The 24,802-nt window shown below is 38.9% G+C and overlaps 1 protein-coding gene across 5 annotated transcripts; it reads right to left on the bottom strand.

The window, feature by feature from the left end:
* Nucleotides 1–617: 617 nt before the first annotated feature.
* Nucleotides 618–18,976, bottom strand: CLXN (calaxin). 5 transcript variants are annotated; one of them, XR_014309185.1, is made up of 8 exons: nucleotides 18,735–18,937; nucleotides 10,246–10,404; nucleotides 9,420–9,524; nucleotides 8,550–8,701; nucleotides 8,202–8,306; nucleotides 5,756–5,837; nucleotides 2,128–2,166; nucleotides 618–1,911 (listed from the first exon to the last, which is right to left on the bottom strand). XR_014309185.1 is itself a non-coding variant. In XM_082721694.1 (7 exons), the coding sequence occupies exons 1-6, from the start codon at nucleotides 18,790–18,792 to the stop codon at nucleotides 5,778–5,780; spliced, it is 639 nt and encodes a 212-aa protein (XP_082577820.1). In that variant the 5' UTR covers nucleotides 18,793–18,937; the 3' UTR covers nucleotides 618–2,166; nucleotides 5,756–5,777. The 5 variants fall into 5 exon arrangements, 3 of the variants coding, with proteins under 3 accessions (XP_082577820.1, XP_082577819.1, XP_082577821.1); XR_014309186.1 differs by having other exon boundaries at nucleotides 618–1,877; XM_082721694.1 differs by having other exon boundaries at nucleotides 618–2,166.
* Nucleotides 18,977–24,802: the final 5,826 nt, after the last annotated feature.

The following is a 24,802-nucleotide window of genomic DNA, read 5'->3' as shown; positions in this document are numbered from 1 at the left end:
ATTTACTTGGGATTACATTGTCCCAGTATAATTATTAGCATTTCCCTTTCTCTCTCAGTATCTTCAGTTTGGATGACAAATGCAATGTCCACACCAAAATATCCACCATTTTTCACTTCTATCAGACTTTTTAAGTTTTAAGTGACCCATGCAAGGCCATGCGATACCTTGTGACAATGAGAGGGCATTGGAGCTAGAACAGGGTCTTGGCTGGGCTACAAATTCATTTCCACCTCGATTAGCATCCTTGGACCAGTTACTGGCACCCAGGAAAGGCCATATCATCATTGCTAATATTTGCCACTAAATTATGTCCTCTCATCATTGGCATCTTCTTCAGATAGACATCTTTCTTTGGTACGACCCAAGATGGCCCAAGAAACATTCTCCATTTGAGGAGTTCAGCCATTTCCTCTCCTTTCTTAAGGACTTCCGTCCTCCTCACAAACCAGCCATGGTTTCAGCCTCTGTTTTCTCCTTCCATTGGAGAAAACGTTTGGTTGGGTGACACTCATCTTACTTCTAACCCTGTGCTGACCGTGGAGCCACAGAGTATAACAGCTTGGCCACCATTCATGAATCACATTTACCACATGTGGACTCCTGACAAGACACACTTCCAATACAATGTTTAGATTTTTATTGGTTCCAAATGTAGGCAGGTTTACATCCAAATTGTAAACATCAGCTAAAGAAGGAAAGATGAGAACAGTGCCCTTGAAGAGAGTTGTCAACAGTCTCGTTCACTAGAATGCCAGGTACCTAGCACCTCTAGGGTGACTTGAAGGGGCAATTTGAAGATTATTCAGGAAGTAGGGGTGCTCAGTAATTTCAAACATCAAGAGTATGTATGGCAAGAAGAATACATATTGCTTTAGAGAAACATCTTCAATGTTAGAACTAGTTGAGGTCTGAATCTTGGCTTTGTTCTTGACCAGGTTAAGATGTTGAAGGAGTTTCTTGATTTTCTTAAACTCCAATTGTCTCAATATGTAGGATAAAGACGGTAAATAATGTCTACCTCTTAGGGTATTTGTGAGAAATGAGTAAGATAATGAATATAAAGTACTTAGCATAATACCTGGAACAAAAGTGCTCTCCGGATTGTTGTATAATGTATTATTGAGATTGTAGCAGTCATTTTATTCCACTTTCTGACTCTCTTGTATTTCTGAAGGAGTCATTAAGGAGGACTTGGCCAAATGGTTTTAATTACTCTCTTGGACTTCCCTGGGCTTTGGAGTTAATCACTCCTACCAGGAGGTAGTGACACAAGCTCTAAATGTCTCTTGCAGGAGAACTTTTAAATTCCTCTGCTTCCTTCTGTGCCATTCTCCATCTTCAGAATCACTGTTGCCCAGCTCTGGGCTGACTTTGGAGACGGGGACAGAAGACAGGAAGGTGCACCTCAGGTTAAGTAGAGGACAGCTTGTATTTCACCCAATTTATTCAAATGCCTTTAAGTTAGCAAGCTTCTCACCCAGGGAAATCTCTGTGAGTCTGGCTGGGGCCACATAATAGGGGCAGTGTAGAGCTTAACAGGCAGGAGGGAGGTGAAAATAAACAAGAGGATGTGTGTCTTAGGGGGAGGAATATTTTCTTGGACGGATTAGGTAGGAGGCAGGAGGTACACAGAAAGCCACAAATTACCAACTGATGGAACTGTGAACATTGCTCAGGTTAATGGCACTCTGATAAAGACATTTCAAATGCTGAAGAATTCTTCGTTTCATGCAGGATAGTCCACTGTTAAGACTTCCTTCCTTTTCTGCTCCCTTTAAAAACTGGGAAAGTTTCCTTGAGAGACCTCATGAGAAGAGGACTTTGATTTGCTTGGTATGTATTTAGGTTGGCTCCTCCTTCAATGGTAACTGAGACTGGAAAACATTTGAGAAGATCATCTGCTTCATTCTAACAGAGAACATAGTCACCGAATCAGAAAAGATAAATACATCACTTCTCACTCTTTTTGAAATATTACCAGATTTACATAGTCCTCAAGATTTGCCAAATCGTAATTAATATATGCATAGTTTAAGCTTCTGTTTTATTATAGGTCGTTTATAATAATCTTTCCTTGTCAAATGCAATTGCCACCCTTTCTTGGCCACAGTACATGAGAATTACCATCAGCTCTAGATGACTGTAGAAGAGCTGGGGATGATTCTGTGAGGACATGAACACAGATAAAATGTAGTCAGTGAGGATACGCAATCCAAGGAGTGGGTCAGAGCAGCCTTTCCCAGATATGGCTGTCTCCACGGTTTCAAAGTATATTTGATTTTAATTACCTTTAACAATCTCTTTTAATTAAAAATGATATAACTTTTTTGGGGGAGGGTTGAGAAGGGCAGGAGATGGATTGCAATTGCATCCAAATAGTAAAGGTGATGACACTACCATCACATGGCATAGAGTCCTCATTTTACAACAAGTGAGGTGAGAGCAGGGCAACTGACTTAGACTATATTCTCCCCCCTGGCTTAGCACAAAGTGGGAACTTGGTGAATGTTTTGGATGACTTTATGATGCAAGCAATTGCAGGCTTGGCTTCTTAACAAGTGCAATCTTGTACACAAAGATATTTGCAGGTTAAGAATGTAGGACTACCAGTTTTCAGTGGTAGTTTTTAAATCCTTTTGTTTTAAAAATGTACTGTTTCCCAGATAGACACCCTCCATGCTGTGGGCAAAGCAATGTGTACATCTCTCAGAGGGTCCTGGTTGGCTTTCTGCTGGTCCTCCCAAGGGGAAGCCAATGCTTTGAGGACCCAGTTGATAGGAAGGCTATAGTCACCCTTCCGAATTATAACTGCTTATCATAGTCCTAACCCAGCCACCCAGAGATAGGCAAAGATGGGGCTGAGCAAAGCTGGCTGTACCTGAGGGCTGGAGTCAGGACAGGCTAGCAGCAGGCAGGCAAGGCCCAAAGCAGGCCATGGAGCTCAGAATGAGAGGAAAGGGGGTTTTTCCTCAAAGGTTCTCTGTGTACTTGGATGACCCTACTATTAAGCTGAAAGAATTTTCAGTGTTAAAATCATTTATGAGTTGCTACAGTAGTAAAATTAAGAGAATCCGGAAATCCAGATATAGTCACAGAAGGAAATGATTTGGGCAGATACAATGAGAAACAGCAGAGGGGGTGTGTTCTGGAATGTATGGGGAAGTTCTCAAACAGAGCTAATGAGTCTGTACCAACACCGTCTTAAGTTTCACTAAAATTATTTAGATTTTTCTAAAAAGACTTTTTAGTTTTAAATAATATCAAGTAATAAAATAGGGTTATTCACATGTAAGTCAATTTTTACACAATCTACAATAAAAAGTTTAGGGACAGATGTATAAGATTAGTTTTTTAAATGATAAATTAAAACCATGGTCAATTATGGTCCACAACATCAGCAAAGAGGTGAAAAGAATGTGCACCACAGGGAAGGGGGAATCAGCACCTCATGCACCAGGCACATCACACCTTCCTGGAGGGTAATCTGGCAACATGTGCTAGAAACCTCAAAGCTAGACCTCTAACCCAACTTTCACTATTAAAAACTCGTCCTCATTAAGCAAGCAATAATGAACATGAGAAGATTTATCTACAAGGACAGTTCACTTGGGAATTATTTGTAAAAAAAATGTGGAACAACTGAAATTTCAATGACAGGGAAGTGCTTTAATAAGGTCTGTTGTGATGGAAGGCCAGGTAGCCATTATAAGTCAGGCTGCAGACAGATATTAATTAATCTGAGAAAGTGCCATGAGATAGTGGTCCATAAAAAAAGCAGCTTAAGTATACTCTGTGCGAAAATACAGCTATACTTACAAATGCTTTAAGAAAGCCTGAAAGGATCTACACCGGAATATTGATGGATATTTACATTTTAGTTTTTAATTTCCTAAACTTTTGAGTCTTCAGTGAACTTCTGTTACTTTGTAATGAGAAAAATATAAATTTTAAAAATTAAAAGCATTGTGTTTCACTATTTATACTTACTCAAGGTAGAAAAATTGTGTCAAACCCCATCTACATATCTACATAAGACTCTAAAATTTTAAGAAAATAGTAAAACACTTTTTATTTCATGGAATCATTTATTAGATTTATTTGTAACAATCCATTTTTTTAAATACAAGGTGTACTTTTGCTTAAACTTGACACATATATAGTAACAAAAGGGATTTAATGTCCCAAATAGTCTCTGAATGTTTATATATGGACAGAGGACTATGTGCATAATACTTCTCTCGGCTGCCTGCATGCATTTAAGAAAGAGGTAAACAGTAGCTATAGGAAACAAGTAGCTCCCATCTTTCTCATGTTGCATCAAATGCCTACAGGCACTGCTGGATGGAGGAAGCAGTTCTGTCTTCAGGACTTCATTGCTGATGGGACGTGATGTGATGTGTTTCCTTTTAAGGGGTACCTGAGGGGATTCCAAGAGATTGGGGGTGACACAGAGGTGCACCCAGCCAGGGCGATGGGGACAAAGGGTGGGGCTGAGGTGGAGAGAGACAGGAAGCTGGGGAAGACAGGGGGTTGTGAAGGCAACTGCAATGGGGTGGCGAGCATTGGAGTGACTCCAGAGATAGACTGAAAACTGTGGCCACATAATCCATTATTTACAAAAACAGCACTTTCTTTCACCTCTGATCAGCAAGAATTTGGATTTATCTGGTAACATTTTGTCCTTTTCTATCCATAATGTTTACTGGGGACCCATTCTGTGCAGAGGACTCTGCTAACTGCTGTGACAGACATAATGATGTGTGTAGGGATCTCTGCCCTCAGATGCTTACTGTCTATGCATATTATTCGGGCAAAATCCTAAACAATAGTATGCATTATATTGAGGTAGGTATATATTGCTTTCAGCTCTCTGAATGTCCCTCAATGCCTAGCAGACAGGTATTTATGTGCTAAATGTCACTGTTATTATTTTTTACTTTTTTTTTAAGATTTTATTTATTTGACAGAGAGAGAGATCACAAGTAGGCAGAGAGAGGCAGAGAGAGGAAGGGAAGCAGGCTCCCCGCCTAGCAGAGAGCCCGATGTGGGGCTCGATCCCAGGACCCTGGGATCATGACCCAAGCTGAAGGCAGAGGCTTTAACCTACTGAGCCACCCAGGTTCTCCACTGTTATTATTTTTTAAATGCTGTCTTCATTATTTACTGTTCCAAAGGAAATTCAATAGTTTCACTGACTGGGAGGCCTGGGTGGCTCAGTTGGTTGGACGACTGCCTTCGGCTCAGGTCATGATCTCGGAGTCCCGGGATCGAGTCCCACATCGGGCTCCCAGCTCATGGGAAGTCTGCTTCGCTCTCTGACCTTCTCCTCGCTCATGCTCTCTCTCACTGTCTCTCTCTCAAGTAAATAAATAAAATCTTTAAAAAAAAAAAATAGTTTCACTGACTTTTAAATGTATAGCCAGCATTTTTCTGACATCAAGAATATTTGCCTCAATAGTTCGTGATTATGTAATCTGTACTCATTTCATTAATACAAGTGTTTTATGGTGGTTATAAGCTTCAACAAATAGTCTATGTGATAAAATATGTGGCAATGTGAACTTGTCTTGCCAAACCCAATACTTAATAAAGGACTTCCTGTCTTCCATTTATTTCACTTGCATCTTGCACCATAGTTAAATGGTACATGTTGGTGAGTCCCATTCCCCACTGCAAGCACAAAATTCGACACCATCTTTCTGAGCTAAGTGGAAAAAATAAACAACATGAATGCACCTCTTTTTTTACTCACTTGAGACAACACATTTAGGTATTCATATATCATTGAATTCACTCGGATCTTTGAATACTTGAGCTTCAAATTCCATATGACTCTGTAAAAAATGTGCTCAAATTAGTAAAGACTTCCAAAAAAGGTAAGAAAAACAAAATGTTCTGTATGTTTCCTTTATGTTTGAAGAGCCACAAGTTAACTGAAGAAGAGTGGGGACCAAGAACCTGTGACACTCATACATTGTACACTCACAGGTACAGTGCTGTTCCAACATGACACTTGGTCTGGGGCCACAAAGATGAGTAAGGCACATGACACAGCTCTCTAGGAGATTCCAGCCTAGTGGCTGGATGGCCAGAAATTGAGTTTAATTCACTGAAGGAAGGGTGTAACAGGGTAAGCACACCAGGGCTCTGGAGTCCAGGAGGCCACGTGATGTCACAGCCAGGCTACTGCTGGAGTGGAGGTGCTTCCTGGAGTCAAGAAGCTGCACTGAGAGCTGGGGTGGGGAAAGGATGTAATATAGCAAAGACAAGACGACTTCACTTGGGATTTATTAACAAGGAGGGTGTGGTGACCTCAGCAAGAGCTGTTTCAGGAGTATGCTAAAGAAGCCATGGTAGTATAGGTCATAAATATAGACAATTATCCCATGACATTTGACAGTGAAAAAGAAAGCCATTGGGGAGGAAATAGAAGTAGGTGAGGGATTAAGGTAATTTTTCTTCTTTTCTTTCCTTTTCCTTTTCATTCTTTCCCATCCATGTGTTAAGACAGACAATAAGTAAATGAGTAAATATATTCTATATAATGATAAGAACTATGAAGAAGAGGCAGGCAGTGGTGAGGAGTGGAGGGAGAGGAGTCGTTAAGACAGTGGATGGCACAAAAAAAAAAAAAGACAGTGGATGGCATCTGTGTGGAGACTGAATGGAGTGAGGGTCTGAGGGATGTGAAGGTCTGGGGACAGGATACTTAGACAGAGGCTACTTTAATTGCAAAGGCACCTAGGGAGAACAGCAAAGTGGCTGGAATGGTTCTGGGGCACGACCCCGCCATTGGGAAGGTAGCAGGAGACCATGGTTGGAGAGAGAAAAGGAGGCCCACTGAATAGACTTCAGACACACTGGGGGTTTTAGGCAAGGGAGGGGCATGGCAGCTTCTGTGTTTCCAAATATACTGGATGTTGTGGAGATTAGTCAGTAGGGTCAATAGTAGAAGCAACAAAGCTAATGATCTAGGCTGGGTGACTGGGTAGCAGCTTGATTTAGGTTGGCAATCACAGACGTGTGGAAAAGAGGTTATATTCAGGGATATATTTTGAAGTAGTAGCTGAAGTAGTAGTGCTCTAAGAGGGAAATTAAGGGTAACAGGTTTCTGACTAAAACTGAGCATACAGGAGTGTCATTTATTGAGGCAGGGAAGATGGTGGGGAATTATTTTTAGGGGAAAACCAAGAGTTTACTGAGATTATCTACTGGCATGTTGAGTAGGCAGCTGGAGATTGGGAAGGTAGATAATGGTAATATCTATCACATCACTCCACCAACCTAAAATCTTCTAATTAATCCTCATGAGTTTCAAGACAAAATCCAGGCTCCAAGCTCCACTGGCCTTGGCTCTTCTATGCACATCCAGCCTCAAAATCAATCTCATACCACACTGAGTGCTCTTCTAATATAGTATTTGTTTCTCTTTTTCTTCCCCATCCTCATGCATATGCTATTACTTTGCTTAGGTTGCTCTTCTCTATTTTGACCTGGCTAACTATTCTGGCCTAACAACCCAGGTAAGCTTTCCTTGTCTCATCACCCATTCACCAGTGATTCCATACAGCTGGATTAGATGCCCTCGACTACTGCAACCCTCTACTATACATATCTTTATGGACTTGAGCACCAGGGCATGCAGGATACTCCATGATTGGTGACTGAACTTGGACGACTTGCCTAAACTCTCTGAGCCTCAGTTTTCTCATCTATAAAATGAAGATTAATAATACTACATCCTTCATAGGATTGTTAGGGGGATTTAAGGAAGTAATATGGGGCAGCGCTTAAGACATTGCCTGACATAGATGAAGCACTGAACAAGTCATTGTTATTATAGTAATACTTATCACACTGTTGTGTAATTATTTTCACACTGTTTTTTCCTAAGAAAATATTAGTGCTTGAATGCAGACATGAAGCCTTTCATCTGTGTTTCTGAAACACATTATGCTTTAATAATTGGTTCTTACATGAATGAATGAGTTAATGAATGGGGGGAACATACCATTAGGCTACAGCAGTATTATGAAATGAACCAGCATGTTCTTCTTCAGTTGGCTTTCTCTACTTAGAAACTATTCTCTGTGGGTGAATGTAATTCATCTGATCCTTTACTCACCAAACCAAGAAGTTCTGGGTTATTGATCCTACATTATATATTGGTCACTGTTTGATGAAAGTAATATCATTACCTTTGGATCAGGAAGACATGGTCCAAAAGCTTCTAGTAGAAGGGTCTCTTCTCTTACAGCCTGTTCATAGTCTGTGAAAGACAGCTTCCCATCATGGTCATGATCCTAGGGGATGACCGGCCATGTATCAGTCAACATGTATAATACTTATTGCAAACACAAACTGTCTTTTCATGGTCAAGTATTGATGGAAGAAAGGTGTTGGAAAAATGAGAGACTAAATATTGAAATTGAAAAGAGCTTTTATCATTACAATTAAAAAGCACAAGATAAGTGTTTTATTATTTATCAAGTGTCCCATTCTGGCCTGTAAGTTTTAATATAAAACCATAAGTTTCCCATATTTACCATTTTTTTAAGTGTTATTTCAACCAAATCTTTAATTCCTTCATCAGGGTCTTCTTCAGATGGCTGTTTGAGTAGGCTGTTCTTCAACATATGGAACATTTCCTCCTTTGAAATGAATCCATCACCATTCAAATCAAACACCTCAAAGCAATCTTTTAAAAAAACAACCAATTATGTATTTGATACTATGACTAAGGGAATATTTGCTCTGACAAAATGTTCAAGGCCGAGGTCTGTATTGGGAATATTCATGACAACATTGCAGGACTGAGTGCAATCTGATTTCCATAGGAAATGCTTAATGTACACTAGCTGAATAGGGTCAACAACCCTTAGAAAATGGCTCCTTACACTCACTCAGCTAAGAGTAACCATGCTAAGGAACAATGATTTGACCATTTCATCTTGAAATTCTTGGAAAACTGACTGAAATATGATCCTTAAACAGAGTTCATCAGAGTGAATTAACAATTAAATAAGAATCAGAACACTCTAATCAATGTTCTCTACTTCCATGGTTAATAATTCAGGTAACAATATTTACCATATGCACATTAATACATAAATCCATATGTACATAGTTAGTATGTATAGTATATGCTTATGCAGTCTTGCTTGGCATGGATTACTCCTCAGAATCTTTTGGTTTTCCTTGGTATTAATTTTTTTCAATCTTTATCATTGACTTGAATTTGCTCCATAAAAGAGGCTAATGGAGATTCGAACCAACCAACTGAAAGACAAACCTGTTTTACTGGCTGACTATTTACTGTTTACTGTTTACTGGCTGGCTAGGAATGTACATGGATGTACATTCTTTAGATATGTTAATCCTAATGTACAAAGCAATAGGGTAACCTGAAATCTTACATTTCATTTTTTCTTCCAAAGTTCCTCGAAGAAATACTGATAATCCATAAATCCACTCTGATACGTTTACACAGCCATCGTTGTCCTTATCAAAACCTCGGAATACTAAGAGAGAAGTACAACATAATACTTGTGCAGCACTTTTGTTCTCAGTAATATATTTACACTGGTGCTACCCACTTTTAAAACGTGGATAAAACTTCAGGATCAGATGGTCTGACATGCTCATTTGACAAAGAAGGAAACTAAGATATAACATTGGAAAAACTCTTTTATTTAAACTTTCACATATTCCTTTCATATTTTATGGAAACAGTAAATTCTGAGTATCTAAATACATTAATCAATAATTATTAATATATTAATATATTGATATACAAAATGTGTTGATATGTTAACATAAAATATGTGATTTTATATTTTTCTTACTCAAGAAAAGAAATGCTACTATACAATTGATAAAGTTATAACTTAATTTTTATTGAAATAGTTTTGATGATATAAGAAAATTTATGTTCTTTTAAAATTGTTCTTTTCATTATTATATTTACTAAGTATAAATAGAAATATTTTAGGTTTATGGATATAAAGTAAGGAAAAGCTAATTATTCAAGCTGAGCTTTGTTGTTTTCTTAAATACACAAAATAGAGTACATAGAATCACTTCCCTGTGACCCTTCCCTCTGAATACACAAATTAATTTTTTTATATTCAAGTGAAATTAGGAATTCAGAACATTAAGCTTCCTACCAAGACTGTCCAAACTCCCAATTTTTTTCCCAGTTATGGTGGATCTGACACATTTGAATATTGCATGTCTTCTTACCTCTGTCCATAATCATGTCATCTGTCATTCCAAATGTCACGTGTAGGATGTTTCGAAATGCATTACGATCTAGCCCAATGGTGGTACCTTGCCGCTCTGTTACTTCTCCCACCAAATTATAAAAAAGATTTATAAGACAGTTTACTTCAAATTTATTAACTGTGAAAAGATAAAATTAAGATATAACAAAATACATTTTAATCTTTAGTTTATTTAAATTTTGCATTAATGAGTTTATAGATAACATGAAGGCCACCAAATATTTAGTTTTTAAGAGAAGACTATCCTGTTTTAAGATTCATGACCCTTAAGAGAGGATGACCACTACAAAGGATTCTCCACTAAAATAAGAGAAACAACCTTACCTCCACACAGGGGTTGAATATTAAATTTAGTCACATTATTATTTAGTCACAATATTAGCCAATTTTCCTGAATAATGATTGTGGGGCCAGATGCTAAACTTTAAAGACAGTAAAGGTGCAATTCAAAGCAAGCAAGGTAATGCTTAAGAATGGTAACTTTTCCCCAGCATTTTGATTATAGGCATTTATGAGATTTAGAGCTTAACTTCTGCCTGGAAATAGATATCAGACTCCTGAACACTAGGCAACAATTTTCATTTCACATCATCAGCCTTAGTCAAATGAATAAGCTGGATTTTGGATATCAGAATCATTTTTTTTTTCCCAGTAAAGAAGCATTTAACCATATTACAGCACCAATTATAGTTCTTATTATACATGATGTGAAAATTAACATGCAAGTACTCAGTAATATTTTGGAAAAAAGGAATTTTTATTTAAAATAGACACACAGATGTGACTACTGGTCCATACACATAAATGTATGAAGGGTGTTTATAATTATTTGTGCTCCAATTTTCATTTGAGGTACGTAGGTGGAAGCACTATTGCCTGGCATAAATGTGAGTTTGAATATGAAGTATAGGTGGAGGATGAGAAAGGTTTTATTTCAAAACACAACAAATTACAGTCCAGTACTTCTAAAAACAAGGATGAAACCTGTGTGTGTTTAAAAGGTGAATTGTTTTGTTTTTGGTTTAAATAAACTAAATTTTAAAAATTGAAAAAAAATGACTATATTGCAGAAAAAAATAAAATAAAGGAAAACAGCAGATAGGAATAGAGAAATCATGCCTCATCTACAAGTCAAGACAGGTTCAAGTATGATTTCTGGTTTGGGGTATCACATTTTAGGAGGGACATTGAAAATTTGGGGAAATAAGTGATTTAGTAAAAATCTAGGTTAATACTGGAAAAGAATATAAGGGTTACAGTTTTTTAAAAAGCTGTTAGTGGGGGGTTAGGTAAGCCTGGTGGTGGGTATTAAGGAGGACATGTATTGCATGGAGCACTGGGTGTGGTGTGTAAACAATGAATCTTGGAACACCGAAAAATAAAAAGTGTCTGTAGAAAATGGCTTGTCAGTTCTTCAAAAATAAAATTAAACATAGAAATATATGTAACTCAGTGATTCTACTTCTGCGTATATACTTAAAAGAATTGAAAGCAAGAGCTCTGATACTTTCATATCAATATTTATAGCAACGTTATTCACAATAAGCCTTAAAAGTGAAATCAAGCTAGGTGTCCACCAGTGAATGAATAGATAAGTAACACGTAGTGTATACATACAATGGAGTATGTTTCAGCCTTGAAAAGGAAAGAAATTTTGACTCCTTCAGCAAGATGAATGAAGCTTGCAGACATTTTCCTGAATGAAAAAAGTTAGATATAAAAGGACAGATATTGTATGATTTCACTTATATCATGTACTTAGAGTGGTGTGATCTATAGATACAGATAGTAGAATGGTGGTTGCCATGGTCTGGGGAAGGGGAAAATGGGAAGTTATAGTTTAATGGGTACAGTTTCAGTTGGGAAAAATGAAAAGATGGACGGTGGTAATGGCTCCACAACAATGTGAATGTATGTAATGCCATAGAGTTGTACACTTAAAATGGTAAATTTTATGCTATATATATTTAACCAAACACACTAATATCCAAAAATAAGAGAGCTACTACTAGTTAAAGAAAAGCCTGCATGAAGAATGATGTTCATTCATATAAAATGTTAGCAGTGGGGATGTTTATTAGCCATTTTTCCATCTTGGCTAAAATAAAAATTAAAGAATATTACCTTAATTTATTACCCAAAGGATCCAAGGTTAGCCATAAGAAAGTTTTGTTATTGTTGTTGTTGTTGTTGTTGAAATGTTTCTTAATTTCCAGAATAAAATACTAAATGAAATTAAGGGAAATTCAAGAATGGATTTTCTACAGACCATATCTGTAAAATGGTAGATTAGCTGAGCAATCAATTAAGATTTTTTTTTTCTCTGATTCTACAGAAATTAGCCATTTCATCCTGGTGGGATTATCATCTGGCAACTAAAAGGAAATTTGACTTTAGGGGAAAGTTTCTCGGTTTCTTTGTTTTGTTTCATTTTTTAATTTTTATTTATTTTTAAAATTTCTTTTCAGTGTTTCAGAATTCATTGTTTATGCACCACACCCCATGTTTCATGCAATATGTGCCCTCTATAATGCCCACCACCAGTCTCACCCAACCTCCAACCCCCGACACCTCCAAAACCCTCAGATTGTTTTTCAGAGTCCATAGTCTCTCATGGTTTGTCTCCCCCTTCAGTTTCCCCCAACTCTCTTCTCCTTCCCATCTCCCCATGTCCTCAGTGTTATTTCTTTTTTTTTTTCTTTTAGAGATTTTCTTTATTTATTTGGCAGACAGAGATGACAAGTAGGCAGAAAGGTGGGCAGAGAGAGAGGAGGGGCAATGGCTCCCTGCTGAGCAGAGAGCCCAATGCAGGGCTTGATCCCAGGATCCTAGGATCATGACTCGAGCTGAAGGCAGAGGCTTTAACCCACTGAGTCACCCGGGTGCCCCCTCCATGTTATTTCTTATGCTCCACAAATAAACGAAACCATATGATAATTGAATCTCTCTGCTTGACTTATTTCACTCAGCATAATATCTTCCAGTCCTGTCCATGTTGATACAAAAGTTGGGTATTCATCCTTTCTGATGGAGGCACAATACTCCATTGTATATATGGACCACATATTCCTTAACCATTCGTCTGCTGAAGGGCATCTTGGTTCTGTTCCACAGTTTGGCAACTCTGGCCATTGTTGTTATGAACATTGGGGTACAGATGGCCCTTCTTTTCACTACAGTCTGTATCTTTGGGGTAAATACTCAGTAGTGCAACTGCAGGGTCATAGTGTAGTACTATTTTAAATTTTTTAAGGAATCTCCACACTGTTTTCCAAAGTGGCTGCACCAACTTGCATTCCCACCAACAGTGTAAGAGGGTTCCCCTTTCTCCACATCCTCTCCAACACTTCTTGTTTACTGTCTTGTTAATTTTGGCCATTCTAACTGGTGTAAGTTTGTATCTGGTATCTCAATGTGATTTTGATTCGAATCTCCTTGATGGCTAGTGATGATGAACTTTTTTTCATGTGTCTATTAGCCATTCGTATGTCTTCATTGGAGAAGTATCTGTTCATGTCTTCTGTCATTTTTTGACATGATTATCTGTTTTGTGTGTGTTGAGTTTGAGGAGTTCTTTATAGGTCTTGGATATCAGCCCTTTGTCTGTAATGTCATTTGTGAATATCTTCTCCCATTCCATGGGTTGCCTCTCTGTTTTGTTGCCTGTTTCCTTTGCTGTGCAGCTTTGATCTTTATGAAGTCCCCAAAATTCATTTTAACTTTTGCTTCCTTTGCCTTTGGAGACATGTCTTGAAAGAAGTTGCTGTGGCCAATGTCAAAGAGGTTACTGCCTATGTTCTCCTCTAAGATTCTGATGGATTCCTGCCTCACATTGAGGTCTTTTATCCATTTTGAGTTTATCCTTGTGTATGGTGTAAGAGAATGGTCGAGTTTCATTCTTCTACACATAGCTGTCCAATTTTCCCAGTACCATTTATTGAAGAGACTGGCTTTTTTCCAATGTATATTTTTTACTGTTTTGTCGAAGATTATCTGACCATATTGTTGAGGGGCCAATATCTGGGCTCTCTACTCTGTTCCACTGGTCTATGTGTCTGTTTTTACGCCAGTATCATGCTGTCTTGGTGGTCACAGCTTTGTAGTAAAGCTTGAAATCAGGCAACATGATGCCCCCAGTTTTATTTTTCTTTTTCAACACTTCCTTAGCAATTCGGGTTCTCTTCTGGTTTCATACAAATTTTAGGATTGTTTGTTCCAGCTCTTTGAAGAATACCGGTGGAATTTTGATCAGAATGGCTTTAAAAGTATAGATTGCTCTAGGTAGTATAGACATTTTAACAATGTTTATTCTTCTGATCCATGACCCTGGAATGGTCTTCCATCTTTTTGTGTCTTCTTCAATTTCTTTCATGAGTGTTCTGTAGTTCCTCAAATGCAGATCCTTTACCTCTTGGTTAGGTTTATTCCCAGGTATCTTATGGTTCTTGATGCTATAGTAAATGTAATTTACTAAATGGAATTTTTAAATTTCCCTTTCTGTATTTTCATTGTTAGTGTATAAGTAAGGAACTAATTTCTGTACATTGATTTTGTATCCTGCCACATTACTGAATTGCTGAATGAGTTCTATTAGTTTGGGAGTGAAGTCTTTTGGGGTTTTCCATATAAAGTATCATGTCATCTGTGAAGAGAGAGTTTGATTTCTTTATTGCCAATTTGAATACCTTTTACTTCTCTTTGTTGCCTGATTGTTTTTTGTCTGATTTGTTGTCTGATTGTTGCTAGGACTTCTAATACTATGAAGGCTGGGGTAGTGATTCTCATATCAGATAAGTTAGATTTTAAGCTACAGACTGTAGTCAGAGATACAGAAGGACACTACATAATTCTTAAAGGGTCTATCAACCAAGAAGATCTAACAATTGTAAATATTTATGTCCTCAATATGGGAGCACCCAATTACACAAGAAAACTGTTAATCAAGATAAAGAGTCATATTGATATGCATACATAAATAGTAGGAGATCTTAACATGCCACTCTCAGTAATAGACAGATCATCCAAGCAGAAAATCAATAAACAAACAAGAGAATTGAATGACACATTGGACTGGATGGACTTCATAGATATATACAGAAGATTCCACCCTAAAACAACAGAATACTCATTCTTCTGGAGTGCACACGGAACCTTCTCCAGAATAGACCACATACTGGGCCACAAATCAGGGCTCAACCAGTACCAAAAAAATGAGATTATTCCCTGCATATTCTCAGATCACAATGCTTTGAAACTGGAGCTCAACCACAAGAAAAACTTTGGAAGGAATTCAAACACCTGGAAGCTAAAGACCACCTTGCTTAAGAATGCTTGGATCAACCACGAAATCAAAGAAGTACTTAAACAATTCATGGAAACCAATGAGAATGAAGATACTTTAGTCCAAATCCTATGGGATACAGCAAAGGCAGTCCTATGGGGGAAATACACAGCCATCCAAGCCTCCCTCAAAAAATTGCAAAATCCAGAATACACCAGCTGTCTTTAAACCTTAAAGAATTGGAGAATCAACAACAAATTAAGCCAAACCCACACACAAGAAGGTAAATAATCAAGATTAGAGTAGAGATCAATGAGATAGAAACTAGAGATACAGTAGAATGCATCAATGAAACTAGAAGCTGGTATTTTGAAAGAATCAATAGGATCTATAAACCATTGGCCAAACTAAGCCAAAAGAAAAGAGAGAAGGCCCAAATTAATAAAATTATGAACGAAAGGGGAGAGATCACAGCTAACACCAAGGAAATAGAAACAATCATCAGAAATTATTATCAACAGTTATATGCCAATAAGTTAAGATACCTAGATGAAATGGATGCATTCCTGGAAAACTATAAACTTCCAAAACTAAATCAGGAAGAAACTGACAACCTGAATAGAATAGACTAATATCTAGTAACAAGATTGGAGCAGTGATCAAAAACCTCCCAAAAAACAAGAGCCCAGGACCTGACAGATTCCTTGGGAAATTCTACAAAACTTTCAAAGAAGAAATAATACTATTCTCCTGAAGCTGTTTCAAAAAATTGAAGCAGAAGGAAAACTTCCAGACTCTTTTTATGAAGCCAACATTACCCTGATCCCCAAACCAGGCAAAGACCCTACCAAAAAGGAGAATTTCAGACCAATATCCCTGATGAATATGGATGCTAAGATTCTCAACAAGATCCTAGCTAATAGGATCCAACAGTACATTAAAATGGTTATACACAATGACCAGGTGGGATTTGTCACTGGGTTGCAAGGGTGGTTCAACATTCTCAAATCAATTAATGTGATAGAACAAATCAATAAGAGAAAATAGAAGAACCACATGGTCCTCTCAATTGATGCAGAAAAAACATTTGACAAAATCCATCATCTGTTCCTGATTAAAACGCTTCAAAGTATAGGGATAGAGGGAACATTCCTCAACTTCATAAAATCTATCTATGAAAAATCCACAGCAAATATCATCCTCAATGGGAAAAAGCTGACAGCTTTTCCTTTGAGATCAGGAACACGACAAGGTTGCCCAGTCTCACCGCTCTTGTTCAACATAGTATTGGAAAGTTTCTCTGTTTAAACAAGTTGTTAATGATAATGCCTGTTATTTATAACAATTTCTATAGAATTTAACTAGTAATTATCAAGGTTTTTAAGGCCCACTTTAAAAATTTGACGTAAGGACAAAAATCAAAAGTTGACTATTTTCCTGCCAGGTTTTCTTTTTTTCAATTTTTATTTATTTGTCAGAGAAAGGGAGAGAATGAGTAAGCACACCAAACAGGGGGAGCAGCAGGGAGAGGGAGAAGCAGGCTCCCTGCTGAGCAAGGAGCCCAATGCAGGACTCTGAGCCAAAGGCAGACACTTAACCTACTGAGCCACCCAGGCTTAGAGAATGACTGCAGCACATTGCATACTTACTGAACAGAGACTAAAACAAATTCAGCATTGTGTATATCAGATATTGCATTGCTTTTGTAAAATGTTCACTAGATGTTTTAAGAAGATCTGGTCTTTTCCTTGAAATGGAATTATTTTGAGAAAAACACAGTCATTTTGTGAATAGTCAAAAGGTCAGTGTATTAAAAGGTAAATGAAAACCTGGCAGGAGGGATGCCTGAACATTCTAAAACGTGCTCTTCGAATTTCATAGGTAACTTTAGAATTGTATTTAGACAGAAACACAGAATTGTACTTGGTCAAGGAACCCAAGATATGTTTAATGAGAAAGATACTGTCTAATGAGCAAACTTGTAAATTTTTCTGCTGATTGCAAAACTAATGACCACTTGAGAAAATAGGAGAATCCGCAATCCCAATATCGACTCCATTGTGCAAAGGAAGAATGGGTTTATCATCATTCTAGAGCTTATAGGATCTAGTGCCTTCTAGTTGTATTTAGTATCTAATGTAATAAGTGGTGAGATGTTCTCCTTTAGTGAAGTGGCACTGTCTATAAAAGTTACGGTGGGTATAAACATCTGAAACTTCTTAGAAATTCGAAGACTATGTTTTACAATGTGTGATTGGAGCAGGTATCTTTAATAAGTGCTCATTTTGTCACCTGCAAGGTCTCCTTTACCTTGAAAGCCCACCGGCAATAGCAAAGCCCAAGTCTGGAGTTGGGAGTAAATTCTTTACTGTGTGTTTAGCTTTGTGGAACTCTTTGGTCTCCAGAAACATTTCCTTTTTCTGAGGTACAGGGTTTTTTGCATTTCAACTCTTTTCAGCTATTGAGAACCATTTTTCCCTTATGGATCTCTTGGTAAATTTTCAGAACTTGGACACTGCCAGTGTATTTGCACTAAAAAGGGCTAGAAAGCAGGCGTATGTTTGTTGTGCTAGTTTTCTCTTCTCTTCTTTTTTTTTTTTTTTTAAGATTTTATTTATTTGACAGAGAGAGAAATCACAAGCAGGCAGAGAGAGGAGGAAGCAGGCTCTCCGCAGAGCAAAGAGCCCGATGCGGGACTCGATCCCAAGACCCTGGGATCATGAACTGAGCCGAAGGCAGAGGCTTTAAACCACTGAGCCACCCAGGTACCCCTGTTGTGCTAGTTTTCTTGAGTCCAGTGGGTTTCATACATATTTGATACCTATGTCTGAGGCTAAAACCACACATGTTGTGTCAGTATAAAAATAATGTTTCTATAATGGAAAGGTAAGTTAAGAAGAGGGTTTGAGAAGCAAGTCAGTGCATGCGTGGGAGTGTAGTACTAGATGCCTGGATACCTATATACGGGTCCTTAAGATCATGGGCAAGCATGGGTACCTGGCCAACCATCCAGAGATTCCCTTCCAGACTTCTCTTTAGCGGACATTAAGAGGGCTCCAGGAGCACTTAAACTGGAGGTGGGAAGCAGGCTGAGCAGCGGACACTTTTACCAGGTAGAACACAAGCCCTTCCAGAAACTTCTCATCCAGCACTTGATTATTACTTACAGTGCTTGCAATTTTTAATTAAGGTGTCCGTCAACTTCTGCAGCTTCTTGCGGTTCATGCCGGCGGTAGGGAATTGGGCAGCGGCGGGTGTCTAGGGTCGCGCGGCTAACGCGACCCTTTCTTGCCCTGGGTCTGGGGCAGCTGGGCGGACTCTCCCCCACTCCGCGCACGCGCGCGCGGGGCCCTAAACTCACAGAGTGGCCATGGCAACGCCTAGGCCGGCTGCCGATTGGCTTCTGGGCGCGCACGCGGGGTGCGTGCGCGGCCCTAACACACAACGTGGCCATGGCAACGCCTGGGCCAGCCACCTATTGGCTCCTGGGTCTGGGCGCACTGTCCCACTTGGAGAGTCCCTGTCAGGGATACTTGCGGATTCTGCTCTAATTGATGAATCGGAATTTTGATTTTGTTGCTGTCTTTGGGCTTCGCAGCCCCTTCGATGGACTGCACTGTGAATCAAGGTCGTCTGAAAATATGTTGTGCACGCTGCGTGAGGGGTATTTTGGATGGTGAGCGTCGCACCAAGAGAGGCTTCAGATCTTCAGGTAGATCTGGGGAAACTTGGAGGAGCTTCAAGAATTAGCAGGTGTGTTAACCCGACATTGTTTTGCAGGGTGTAGGAGGGTGAGGAGCTTGCTTTTAACGCTGAGCTACGTTTTTGGTTATGTTTTTGCTATGATGCCTGGAGGTAGCCTGGAACAAGATAACCCTCAAGATTTGAGTGATGTTACTGGGAGCAAAGGTAACTTGGAATAGTCCTTCTCCTCCCTTTCCTTCATTTTTGGAGGTGGAAGTAGAAGTTGTGGGTAGAATCCAGGAAAAGCCATCAGTAATGTTAAGCTAGTTTAAAAGGCAGCCTCCCAAAGAGACTGATTGACAACTGCCACTTGTCTGTGGGGTACAATCCAATCTTGCTTTTCTGAAAAATATCCCAGTAAAATTGGTCTTTAACTTATTTGAAAGGAAGGCTCTGTATTTTTTAATGTAGGAGGAGTTTCTGGTCTTCTTAACCACAGATGGGACACCCTCTTTGAATTAAGATAGCAATAAAACGTGTTAGCTCAGCCAGAAGCACAAAACTTGTTTTACATCAGTGGGGAAAATGTCTTTGAAAACAAATTATTTCAGGGGTGCCGGGGTGGCTCAGTCAGTTGGGGATTTCAGGTCGTGATGATCTCAGGGTCTTGAGATTCAGGCCTGCATCCACTTCTGGCTCAGTGGGGAGTCTGCTTGTCCTTCTCCCTCTGCCTGTGCCCCCACATGTGCTCTCTCTTAAATAAATAAATAAGAAAACAAATTATTTCATAGTATACATACTGTCATTGTTAGACTGAAAGCAGAAAAATTCTGCCAGTCATGAGTAACAATCCAAAATGAATTAGTTCCAGTGTTGAGGTCTCTGATTTTCTCTCCTTGTTTTATTTGTTTGTCAGATAAAGGTTTGGGAAGCTGTTTGAAACCAGAGTCAAGGATGCCTGGTGAAGGCATGGAGTGTGTTATCCTAAAGCAAATTCTCTAAGAACGGTAAAACAATGTGAAATGATAGTGATTATGAGTTTGCAACAGTTCTCTGGTTACATGGCATTCCTATATATCCTGTTGTCTAGCAGCTGTGACACTTCTAATTAGATTGCAGAGAACGAATGGGAAGGACTAGACATATTCTAATTGTACTCACCTGTAAAACCGTCATGACTTTTGTTCGATGACAGTATTGTAGCAAATATTTCATTTATAGAGATTGTTGTAGGACTCATTTAAAAAAACAAGGAGCCAGAAGAGTGGCTGTCAGTAGTAAGAGAAGCCACTGGCCCCACCTGTCTTGTGCTGGTTGGTCTGTTATAAACCATGTATTAAGTGTCCTGGTCAGATGTCCTGCTGGCACGTCTTAGAGGGCAGGTCTCCACTAGAGGGGAGCACACTGATCCAGGCGTTTTTACAGTCATCATACACTAGGAGCTTGTTGGTGAGCTAATCAGTTCTTACTTCACAAGTTTAGGCTTAGGACCCATCCGCCATCTTCCCTTAAAGTAGAAAAAAAATGATGTAAGGACAGTAACACAGAAGGTTGATATTAAAATTGTCAAATCTGTTCTACCAGGCAAAAATTCTTTAACCTGCTAAGAATACTTTGTAAAATTCTCTTCTTCCATTTCTCCCCTTCCCCATGTTCTTTCTTCCATGCTGTTTTAGTGAAAAATTTCCAAGGGCATTCCAAAGAAGAAGAAATTAGTCCTCTAAGACAGCGGACAAGATATTTGTTAGGGGAGTATTTTGTCAACATATTGGAAAACTTCAGTGCATTCATTAAATTCTTGTGAAGTTTTTTAAACTTAATATTTTTAGACTTCAGAAATAAGCTGTAGGCATGATAAGGTCAGTTAATCACATTTCAAAGCAATTTGCAGTTTTTAGTTGCTTGTGTTGAGTAGACACAGGATCACTTAATCCCTCATGGGCGTTTTCAAAGTAAGACAACTGAACCTGAAAAGTTACTTCATATCTAGTCAATCAATAACAGAATAATAAAAAAACCTGCATTTAATCTCTACTGTACACAAATTTTACTGTGCATGACATGATCATCAAACTTTCCAAAATTCAACTTTGCAATGGAGGCTTTTGTAAATAAAAAAGTACATTAAAGTGACTATCAGTGCTATAAATGTTTTCTTTAATTTTGTGTGCAAAACAGTATTCCCTTTGATTCACAATTAACTGGAGTTTTGCTGTGATAAATTGCTTGAACCTTGAGTTGATGAAAGTCTTTTACTTCATGTGGACCTTTTATGATGAAGGCATTTGAAAGCTGTTTAGGAAATGACATCATAGAATTGATTTTCAAGTAAATTACAAATCTATTATGAAATTATTTTAATACAAGGAAAATATAAAGTTTAATTATTTACATAATTTAAATTCAATGTTACCAATTTTAGTATGTAGAGAAAATGTTGAGAAATTCAGAGGTGATCTTAGCCAACTGGGTGGTTGACTCTCCAGTTCTCTCTCTTGTCACTTGTCTTTGCTGCTACCTTGTGTTCCTTGTCGCCTTTGGCATCTCCAGTAGTTCACCTATCTGCCCTAGGACTCCTATACATTCCTCACCTATCGCCAGAGGCAGCTCTTGGAGAGTTTTTGACTTCTCTGTGTAAAGTGAATCCCTCTCTATTCTGTGCTCATTCTTGGCCTCAGAACTATTTCCTTCTAGTTCTTGCTACAATGGGTGATTGCTCTCTTTGATCTCTCCTCCCCAGTAGACTGTAAATTACATAATCTCTCTCTCTCTCTCTCTCTCTCCCTATATTCATGACTATTTTTGTCTCTGGATCTCTGTATCTATTATCTGTCTTTCTGTATCTCTGAAGTTTGGCAACATGGTCCATATTCTGTTGTCTGTAGTAAGGGGGGGGAGTGTGAGAATTTGCTTGAGTAGGGATGGGCTCTGAGTTCCCCTGCAACACCCCATCATGGAGACCCTCTGTGAAGACATAACAAAGAAAAGCTTTTCCCAAAATATACTGGTACTCACTGGTGATAACACATTTTTAGATAACATTAAAAAAAAAAACATAAACAAGTGACTGGTGAGTAATGCAAATGCCTAAGGTTAGCTAAGGATAGGATTCTTATATCTTTTTTTTTTTTTAAGATTTTATTTATTTATTTGTCATGGAGAGAGAGCACATAATCAGGGTTTCAGCAGGCAGAGGGAGAAGCAGGCTTGCTGCAAGGATCTGAGGTGGGACTTGATCCCAGGGTCCTGGGATCATGACCCAAGCTGGAGGTAGAAACTTAACCCACTGAGCTATCCAGGCATCTCAGGATTCTTACATCTTACATGTAACTTGTGAAGTTGTAAATTAATATGTAGTACATGACAGGTAACCATTGCAACAGCTATAATATAAGCAGGTTGAATAAGGAAGCTGGTTTTCTAGGCCTTGTAGAGCCAATCAAGAAATCCCATGGGACCCACCATGCTCCTCCTTAGTGACTTCTGGGTCATGGGGTACCCAGAGCTTGGTAATGGCAGTGGTATTATTTGCATAACCACCAAAGGGCCAGGTAGCGCCAAGGGAGCCTAGAGTGCCAGGTAGAATTCTGGAACAAATCATGGCCCTCTTTAGCTCATGGGAAGCTTATCCTCTCAGACCAGGTCTGGTAATGCCTGGCCCCCTGAGCTGATGCTGACCAGAAAATGATCTGGATCAGTACAGATATTTGAGACCAGGCCCTGGAACCAATTCTCCACCTCCACATTCTCCACCATTGTTCTTGATCATTCAGAGAAAAGGAAGTTCCCAGAATTGCCCATTTCCAAATAATTTTATCCCCATCAGACTCCCTTTCTTAGCCTAGATCTCTCTGATTCTTTTGAATCATGCTTAGCAATTTTATTTGATTGTGAACATTTACCTTACACAATCCATCATCTGTGCACAGAACCTTCTTCCTCCTTTCTTCTCTGAAACCTGCTTCTTCCATAGACAACCCACAGAACAGGCCGCTCATGTTCTCATACCCATTTGTTTGAGCTGGAAGGAAGTCAATCCTGTTGACCTATATCATCTCTTTCTTCCTTTCTTTTTTATTGGCCATCTCAGAAAGTGCAGGTTGTGTTCTCTGCCTCACTACCCACCTCCTGTCTCATCCATCTGCTTTTCTCTCACCCAGATCCTGCATTAGCCCACTGTCTTCCATCCTGAACTTCTCTAAGCCATCCACAAGGCTGCCAAAAGGATTTATACAGATCCAACCATGTCTGCCTTCTGCTCAATATTGAAATGCTTTCTCACTGCCTGTAAGACAATGTCCATGCTCATATAGCATAGTTTCCACAGTTCAAGGTCTGGCCTCTGCCTGCTATGTCAGCCTCTTCTTCAAGCAGCCCCTGTGTATTTGATATCTGGCGTTTCAGCAGCCTTCTTAGGCCATGAGGTTCACTGGGAATTTGGGACCACTCATAGTGGAGGGTCTGTGTTTTTGTTATTGTAGGGACTCTTAGACAGGGATGTAAAATAAGCCTCTTTGGGGGCACCTGGATGACTCGGATGGTTAAGCATCTGCCTTGGACTCAGGTCATGATCTTGGGATCCTGGAATTGAGGTTCATGTTGGACTCCCTGCTCAACAAGGAGTCTGCTTCTCCCTCTCTCACTGCCACTCCCCCTGCTTGTTCTCTTTTTTTTCTCTCTCTCAAAATAAATAAATAAAAATCACAATATAAGATAAAACAAAACAAAACAAAATAAACTTCTATCTTATTTATCCTACTGATATTTGGTTGTTTTAATTACTTTCAGTCGGGGTGCCTGGGTAGCTCAGTGGGTTAAGCCTTTGCCTTCGGCTCAGGTCATGATCTCAGGGTCCTGGAATTGAGCCCCACATCCGCCTCTCTGCTCAACAGGGATCCTGCTTCCCCCGGCCCCCCGCCTGCCTCTCTGCCTACTTGTGATCTCTCTCTCTGTCAAATAAATAAAATCTTTAAAAAATTGTGTAATTAATTTCAGTCATACCTAATCCTATAAACATAAGTTCTAAAATAAGAAAGTTAGATTTCATTTTCTCTAAGGATCCTTCTGGTTTTGTGATTCTTAAAAACAAAGGTTAAATTTGATTTCCATCTATTCTCTAGCCTCTTCATTAGGCTGAACCTTATGACACTTTCAACAATTGACCCTTTTTGACCTACAAAATCTGTGATCCCATATCAATCTAATGTATCATGATGTCTTTTTATGTTTGCTCAATATTTCAAATTAGCTATGCAGAGACAAGATTTCATCTGCAAATTCAAAGTGGCTACATTATGCTTTAGTCATTCAGATTCCCTGTGATTCCCATTCTAGATTTGTGGTTTGATATTGGAAGGAATTTGGAATATTTTTCTTTTAACTTGTCTCCCATATTGGTGGGGAACATACCAAATGGCTGACCTAGAACAGGTTGTTCCTCAAGCAGGCACTGCTATGTTCTCACTGCTTGGGATGACAGAGAAAACCATGGTCATTTATTTTCTGCTTTTTCATTAAAATTCATAAGTTAATGGGCAATTAAGCCACTCAT

Source organism: Mustela nivalis, assembly GCF_964662115.1.
Source record: "Mustela nivalis genome assembly, chromosome: 2".
In the NCBI taxonomy this organism is placed as follows: Eukaryota; Metazoa; Chordata; class Mammalia; order Carnivora; family Mustelidae; genus Mustela; species Mustela nivalis.
This window is presented reverse-complemented; position numbering and strand designations above follow the sequence as displayed.

What these genes read in the sequence shown, in the direction of transcription:
- CLXN (XM_082721693.1), bottom strand. Translation starts at nt 18,792, where the DNA reads ATGAACCGCAAGAAGCTGCAGAAGTTGACGGACACCTTAATTAAAAAT. An exon ending in TTTGGAAGAAAAAATGAAAT is followed by an intron (nt 8,702 to 9,419) that starts GTAAGATTTCAG and finishes TTTTTTTAAAAG; the next exon opens with ATTGCTTTGAGGTGTTTGAT. An exon ending in CATGTCTTCCTGATCCAAAG is followed by an intron (nt 5,838 to 8,201) that starts GTAATGATATTA and finishes CATTTTTTACAG; the next exon opens with AGTCATATGGAATTTGAAGC.